Source organism: Aplysia californica, unplaced genomic scaffold, assembly GCF_000002075.1.
Source record: "Aplysia californica isolate F4 #8 unplaced genomic scaffold, AplCal3.0 scaffold00808, whole genome shotgun sequence".
Classification (NCBI taxonomy): Eukaryota; Metazoa; Mollusca; class Gastropoda; order Aplysiida; family Aplysiidae; genus Aplysia; species Aplysia californica.
In genome coordinates, this window is record NW_004798078.1 from 110,299 (window position 1) to 119,160 (window position 8,862).

General features: G+C 38.3%; 1 protein-coding gene across 1 annotated transcript in view; it reads right to left on the minus strand.

Moving 5' to 3' along the window:
- Nucleotides 1-1,802: 1,802 nt before the first annotated feature.
- Nucleotides 1,803-8,862, minus strand: part of LOC101856470 (uncharacterized membrane protein C688.16) — a 9,208-nt gene continuing 2,148 nt past the window's right edge. The window contains exons 2-4 of the mRNA XM_005109715.2: nt 7,354-7,454; nt 3,911-3,970; nt 1,803-2,363 (exon numbers count right to left, since the gene is read on the minus strand). Coding sequence (XP_005109772.1) covers nt 2,249-2,363; nt 3,911-3,970; nt 7,354-7,454 — 276 coding nt within the window. The 3' untranslated portion in view covers nt 1,803-2,248. The remainder of the gene's footprint in view (nt 2,364-3,910; nt 3,971-7,353; nt 7,455-8,862) is intronic.

Sequence of the window (8,862 nt, forward strand, 5' to 3'; positions counted from 1 at the left end):
AGAGAGAGAGAGAGAGAGAGAGAGAGAGAGAGAGTCTGTATGTGTCTGTGTGTCTGTGTTTGTATGAATGAGTTAGAAATGATCTTATGTTACCATCGCCTCTTTGGTTTGTAAAAGTGAATAAAGCAAGATCTGTTGATAAATCAGATCAAACAAAAAGGTTCAAAATGGACTTTATTTATACATGTGATACCAAGCTAAACATGAACCTGTACCAACTCATCTTTTAAAATGTGACCCAGCAACAGCAATTGCAAAGCCTTGTTTATTCTTCTAATACCCGGTAATAGAAATAAAGAGAGCCAAGCACTCGCACACATTTCATAGACACATACACATGATTCTCAACTACTGACCTATATACATGCAGACAAAGACGAATTATTCATTTCAGCACTCTTAATCAATAACCATAGTTAATGAAACTCGATTTCTAAATCAAAAGGCAATATTTATAGAGATACAGTTCTTTAAAAAACACAAAATGAAAGACCATCTCTATGCAGATAACACTCAAATGTTAATGTATATTGCTGGTAACATTGGCGATGTCGACACCATGGTTGAAGTAAGAAACCAATGTTTACAAGACATCACGCTATGGAAGAACAGCAGTACATGTATATGTAAATTTAAACGCAATGTGCCAAATGCTAAGGAAATTCCCATACATCATACTGATTGCACATAGCATCATAATAAACATACACACAGACACAAAAACTCAAAAACACAAACACAACACTCACACACGCGCACGTATGCCCGCGCGCACACACACACACACACACACACACACACACACACACACACATACACACACACACACACACACGCACACGCACACGCACATACACACAATAAATACCAAAGTAAGAGGCCACAACATTCAGACAAGTGACAAAGTTAGTACTCCAAGTACTTTTCTTGACCGAGATGACAGCAGAATGGTCTTGGGATAAGTAACAAAGTTTAAAAAATCCTTGGCGTAGTTCTTGACCTCAACCTGTCCATGTACTTCTACATAAGTAATGTTTATAAAAAAGAAAGATATTATACAATAAACATGTTTTTAAAAAAAATTGTATTGCCAGCTCCCGGTTGTCCTGTATTATGTGGCCTGTAATCTTCCAGATTCATCCCCGCCTCATTAGAATTGTTTTTTTTAAATGCATCTGCTGTAAGCTGGGTTTTTAAAAATATAGTTAACGTTAGTCCTAGACGCCTTCTGCTCCAATGAGTCACGATGAGGGACGTGGGCACCTTCCATCCCGTTCCCCACAGCTACCATCAGTCACCGTGAAGTTCCGAAATGGTGGGCACAGTCTCTGCTAATATGACGGTGACGGTGTTAGTGTTAGCCTATTCTATCGGGCCAAGACAAGTGATTGGAGGACCTAAGTAGGTAGATAGTACAGTGGTAGGTATGTTGGGGCATTTTACACAGCAACGGGATTGAGAAACTCGTTGTCATTATTTCTTTTTGTATGTAAAAACTGTTTGACTCCAAACACCTCTACCGTAGGACCCTGCCTCCACGCGGGTCATGATTTTAATTGGATCATAAAGAAGAAAGTTATTAACATTTCTTTGAGCGAACTTTTTTCTGATCAGCTGGTAAGATGTGACAGCAAGAAGTGGGCATTGCCTTCAGCAAACATAAGATTGTATAAACATCTGTTATAATTTCAATCATAGTTTGCTAACTCGCTAACTCAGAATTACAACATTTTATCTGCTCTATACCTAGTTTTTGAGAAATTTGATGCCAAAGATTTTGAGTTTAACATTATGTCAAACTTTTTCGAATGCAATTCTTTGAATATTTCGATAACGACTCCGAATAATGTTACCATTTTGACAGAGCAGATAGATTTCTAGAACATTTTGTTTCTGGCATCATGGTCTTAGTAACTCAAATTGGCCAAACGTGTCAGATTCTGGTATAACTTTGCAATCCAGAGGGAGTGATACATAATATATTTCTAAGATTGTATAATATATATATAATAATATTGCGATTTCAACCTTAGTTTGCTAACTGCCCTCGTAATCTGTATCAGTTATTATAATAAAACATTAATTGATACATCTGTAGTTATTATGATATCAAGTAAAACAGTAATTGACACATCTGTAGGCCTAACAGTTATAAAAAATACTAATTAAACCATTAATTGGTACATCTGTATCAGTTAGTATGATGTTAATTAAGACAAGCAACTGTGGTAATATTAATAAATTATTACTATGCAAGTTTCACAGCCGGTCTCGCCCGCCACAATCTGGCCAGTGAGGATACTCCAAATAGGAGGGTGGATGCTGTCCACTTGGCGGTCGCTCCGGCGCTGAGGCCGCGGTCGCTGGGGAGAAGAAAAGAACACACGTATTTTTTCCACAAACCTGCTGACCTTGTGAGTGGTTGGCGAGTGCTCTGGTGTGGTTTGATTCTCTTTCCTATCAGGCATCTTTTGTCCTTATCTCTCCTCCATATTTGTGTTTGTTACTCTTTTGCAGCACTTTTAATCTTCGGCACTTATAAGTTATATGATCTAATTGTGTTTCAAGTGCTGTAAAACTTACCAAAACAAAACATTAAAAAACCCTTCTGGCCTACATTATTGACTATAATAATAATAATATAATAATAATAATATAATAATAATAATAATAATAATAATAATAATAATAATAATAATAATAATAATAATTTTTTTTAAAAATTTTAAAAAATAATAAAAATAATAATAATAATAATAATAATAATAATAATAATAATAATAATAATAATTATAGATAGCATTTGTATAGCGCATATCCCCGCTCAACAGCAGGCTCTATTCGCTTTACACTATATTATTACCCCAGCAGACATAGAACACTACAAAACATTCTCAGCTTCCCGGGAAGCATACAGTGCAAGCAGCTGAATAAGCGCTCAAACACTAACAAACTGACAAAATCTTTCGCTGTCTATAGCCGGGTACCCATTCCCACCTGGGTGAAGTGAGGAAAATTCGTGTAAAGTGCCTTTCCCAAGGACAACACTTTCAGGAAGTAACTTCTAAAGGTCAACGCCAACACACGCCATCTAGAGTTATCCGGAATATGTCGTGTGTGTAGGGAGCTAAACCTGTCAGATTTAAACTTCTGTGGCATGGTTCCTACTTTTGTAATAATCCACATTGGAATTCTGCCATAACTAAAAGTACAATTTTACATACACACTACAAATAATACGATAAACAGGTCAGAATTTGTCTTTTTTTTTAATTAGCGAAATAGTCATTTCTGTTTAATGTAAAAGAAAATAAATGTACTCTTGGAAAACTGCAATCAGAATTCATAATTTATGCCAGGGTCGAAGAAAATCAAACACGCAACCCTTTTGAAACTTGCATTTGAGTAAGACAGTAAAAATGGAGTATAAATTAACTACCGATAAAAATAAAGCCAATTTTTGTCCCTATCAACCTGCAGCCTTGTGGCTCTTAAGAGAATATGTACAGAATAATCGACCTACAACATTCATGTTTGTCAGACTTAACTTATACCCAAACCTCAGACCAGGCCAGGGAACTGCTGCCTTTTCTTTCCTCATCCTTACTATCGTCATTTTCCCTTTACTTCTTTTGTATGTTTGTCACTTTCTTGTGAACTGCTATTTCGGGGATGCCTTTATAGCCGAAGCAAACTTTGTGCTGTTGAGGCTAGAGAGGTGAGCAGAGTAAGCCTCATTCCCCGTTAGAACTTCTCTGTTGACATACACCCCCTTGGCGTTCATATTATGACATTATGCAGTTGCAAGCGCCGTAAAACCTTACTAAAACAAAAGACCAGGCCAAACCCTGTAAATTCAATGAATGCAACTTTCAATGTACACATAGACAAAACACTAGTGACAACTTACAGGCACAGCTTTCCAGCATACGCAGCTTCAAAAGAATGCACAGCTAGAAGAAAGACACTTCTGCGAAAGAAAGACACGGATGAAAAGATTGGTGAATATTGACATTCCATAGGCCTACTTAATAATCTTTGGTAATTTCAATTATTATTTTTTCCCAATGCTTTAAATAATTGCAAAACTTAATTTATTTCCCGGTGAAAAATTAGATCTAATCACGACACTCTTCCCGTTCCTTATGCTTTTTTTTTTTTACAATGATGATGATGACAACGACGACGACGACGACGACGACGATGATGATGATGATGATGATGATGATGATGATGATGATGATGATGATGATGAGTGTTTACCCGTTTGACAAATAGGAATATCAAAGAACGCAAATCCAGAAGCCCACACAATAATAACTTTATCGTTGCACCTTGATAAACTCGTCACCGTTAAGACAGTTGGTTCAAAAGCTTTTAATCTGAACCACTCCGTTGTAACGCATGCGCCACCTTAGAATTACAAAGTTCTATCTCACATTTTGGGCCGTTTCGAGAAGACCATGAGGTCAGAGACCCAAAAAATATGTTCTCCGCGTATCTGCTCTCTCAAATTTATAAGATTGTTCGGAGTCGCTATCAAGATTTCAAAAAATTGCACTCGGAAAAGTTTGACATGTTGTAAAACTCAATTTTTTAAATGTCAAGTTTACCCCCCCAAAAAACCCAAAGCTATCTTTCCTAAAACTAGGTACTGAGCAGATAAAAACTTGTAATTTTAGAGTAGCGAGGTGTTAGCAACCCATGCTCACATTTCGAACATTATGCCAAACGTCATAAAATGGCTCTAAATCAGTAACTCAGAACTGGCAGAACGATTGAACAAAACAAAGAGCCTGTTAAAATCAAAATTTGATAAAAGTAGTGGATCAAACTTGAAATGCCAAAAACGTGAAAGCTTTTTTTCCGCAACAAACTCTGCGAAAGGGCATTTGTACAGCGCATATCCCCGCTCGACAGCAAGCTCTATGCGCTTTACACTATATTATTTTTACCAAAGCAGACCTTATAACACTATAATAATAATAATAATAATAATAATAATAATAATAATAATAATTGCATTTATATAGCGCATATCCATGCTCAAGAGCTTGCTCTATGCGCTTTACAACAATTATTACCCCAGCAGACCCTCTGAGAACACTCAGAAACATTCTCAGTTTCCGCGGAAGCATACAGTGCAAGCTGCGGATTTCACGCGCTCAAACACTATCAAACTGACAAGATCTTTCACTGTCTATAGCTGGGTACCCATTTCCACCTGGGTGAAGTGAGGAAAATCCAACGACACAATGTCGGGCCCCTGACGGGATTCGAACCCACGACCTTACGGTTGCGAGTCCGAGAGCCTCACCACTAGGCCACCGACGCCACTAAGAAGCATTCTCAGTTTCCCGGGAAGCATACAGTGCAAGCAGCAGATTAAAAGCTCAAAAATAAAGAAACTGACAAGATCTTTCACTGTCACTGTCAAAAGCTGAGTACCCATTCCCACCTGGGTGAAGTGAGGAAAATTCGTGTTAAGAGCCTTCCCCAAGGACACTACATTAGTTTAGTCACTCGTGGGCAAAACCTGGCCGTAAGTTAAGTTGAGCTGACAATGAGCAGGGAGAGGTGGGGGGTGGGGTGGGGTTGGGGGTGAAATAGCGGCACCGTCCTTTGTGGCCCTTTCAAGAAGAAACCACAAACTATTTAACCCTCAATATCTAAATGAAAGCAGTATCCAATATTCGTAAGAACATGAGGGGGCCAGAATTTCATTTTAAGTTTAAGAATGAATAAAACTGTAGTTTTTTAAAAATAAATTTCTATTTATCGCCATCAAATAGGCTACTCTTAAATAGTCATTGCCCTTCACTTCCACTTTAAAAAATGTGAGGCAGCGTGGTGGAATCAGGCGCTTGTTAAAATAATCAAAGTGAAGAAACTTGCATTTTTCCGCAGTTTTGTGAATTTTTATCAAATTTTTTTTTTTGGCTCAACACATTTTATACCCATTAAGGAACTCATTTCTGAGTGGATTTTTCTGAAAAGCTTTGATTAAAGACACAAAAAAGTAAATTTTCAGTTACAACGGACTCTTAGGCTAAGGAAATAATTAATCTTTGGCGGCCATTTTCTCACTAATTTTACCTCAGAAAACAGGTGACCCCCACTCTTTCGCAAATATCTCGACCTGTATTCAAGATATATGGATATTTTCTTTTCTACAAATAAAGACAAGTGAACAAGCGTTAAGATGATACCAATAACTCTACCTGCCCAAAATTTGCCGAGAGCCTGATTCCACCACGCTGCCTCACAAATGTGAACACCAGCGCCTCAGTGTTTAAAAAGCTGCACAGATAATACATAAGTCGTTTGTCGTGGTAAATTTGGGTTTAGATTGGGGGGGGGGGGGGGTTGGTGGCGATCACTGGGATGCCTTCTTGGGAAAGACACAATACCCCAAGTTCAAACGAACATGGCAGCTTGTTTGTATATATTAATATATTATACACACACCCCTCCCCTTTAATCACATCTATTTCACCAAATCACATTCACCATTACCCGAATGTTCTTATTGTGTTTGATATGTTCTTTTGTTTAGCTCCTGTAACCTTCAGAGCAACTTGCTATAGGTTAGCTCCTGTAACCTTCAGAGCAACTTGCTATACATATCAGAGAATCGTTCACCCTGACCTGATGTCCTTGCTTAGAACTAAAATAAATAGGACTCCCATGCCAACGTCTTGTCAGTAAATAACTCACTTAAATAACAGTTAACAATTTTGGCATGATAAACAATCAGAATGAAATACATTTTATAAGTAGATCTACCCCATGCTTGAGCAAACGGTTGAAAAAAATTCGGATTTGATTTTGAGTAACTCTTCACAACCCCCCACCCCCCACCCCCACTAGATTCTAGTTGCTTCCACGTTATACTTCATCAAATGTGAGACAGCGTGGTGGAATCAGGCTCTCGTCAATTTTTTTGGGCATATTGAGTTATTGGTGTCATCTTAAAGCTTGTTCATTTGTCTTTCTTTCAATGAAAAACTACCCATCCATCTTCAATAGAAGTGGAGATATTTTGGATTGAAGGGGGTGGGGGTCACCTGATTTAAGAGGTAAAATTAGTGATCAAATGGCCGCCAAAGCTTGGAAAGTTCCAAAGATGGAGAGTCCATGGAAACTGTAAATTTATATTTTTGTGCCTTTAATCAACGTTTTCGGTGAAATCTTCAAAGGAATGTGTTTGTAAATGGACATAAAATGTGTTGAGCAAAAAACACAAAAATTCGATAAAAATTTCTAAGCAGGGAGAAAACTGCTGTTTTCTTCGATTTCATTATTTTGACGAGAGCCTGATTCCACCACGCTGCCTCATAAATGTCTACTTACACATTATAACAGCCTTTGGGGTATGTTTTGCCCATGTATTCAACCAAAGTTGAAAATGGGCCCAAGTATGACGGGACTTTATTTGGAGCCACGGTCGCCATCTGGAATAAATGAAAATGGTGAAATGGTATAGGTTTAACGCCCCTGTCAACATTATTAAGTTGTTTAAGAGGCGGGACCTCCAAGTTTAACGTTCATCACCGAGAGGACCAAAGCAAATGGGAAATTCGTGTAAAATGCCTTTCCCAAGGACACAACGTCGGACGAGCCAAAGATCGTGTATAACAAGATACATCTGTAGTTCACTTCTCTCTTTGAGCCAATTATTAAAGTGCCCTCAAAATGTGGTGGTGCCATCTTCGAAAAAGCGTGGACTTTGCGAAAAGAATTGCCTTACTTGTGTGAAAAACAATAAAAGTGAAACCATCGAACTGTGCTATTCATATTCTTCTTCTGGAGAAACAAAAGAGAGCTTCAAAACAAAGACCGCAGCGCCATCTGAAGCAATGCCCAGACTTCCGCGGAGACTTTCTTGGCTGAGTGAACTATCTTGTTATGTACGATCTTTAACGGAGCTGAGGCTCGAACCCCCAAATTCACGAACTCAAGATTACGAGTCCGGTAACCTAACCACTAACCACTAGGCTACCAACGCCACTTCATCTGGAATAGAATGGTGCACATTTAACAGACCATAAGTATGAGGGAAACATGTGGCTCTGAAAAATTGGCAATAAAGCGGACACTAGTATTTCATGTATTTTAGGCCTACCTTGATTTGTTATTACTGTGTCTTTTGTCTGTTTAGATTCATAGCATTGCTGAAAAAGGTGAAGTTTTTCACTGTTCAATTAGTGTTCATCCAGTTCGGCCCTCGGCTTTATATTAATTGTGGCTTGAGTTTGTGGAATGACCCTGGTGACGTGTAGAAATCAACACAAGTCTACACCAGTGAATACACAGCGTGCTTTGTATAAGACAGGCATTCATTTAGACAAGACACCGATTTTAAGCACTGGCATTTAGGGCAACCTTCCGGACCTGCGTTCTTTATTAAATTCTTATATTGGTGGATTCTGGTGTCAAGGGAAGAGTTCTCATTACGGTTAGGAACGGCGTATGGTAATGGCTACCCTAACCCTAATGCGGCTTTAAGGAGAGTATTCAGAATTTCATGGACAGAGAGGAAAACAAAGAGAGAAGTGCTCCGAATGAGAGGTTAAGAAATTATAATAAAACCCATCAGTACAAAGTCTTCTCAAATAGATCAAAACGGACTAGAGAAACTGCTGCTGTGTGGAAAGAAAGAGGAAATTAAGAGCAGATGGAGAAAAAGAACAACATAATACACAGATGGCCTTAATAACTTTGCAACGAATAACGCTTAGAGCAAAACTGAGCTGATCAAGAAGACGGACAACAGAAAGGAATAGGGTACCATGATCGTCACTGTCTACTCCAGACATGAAACCTGAAGAAGAAGAAAAAGAAGAAGAAGAAGAAGAAGAA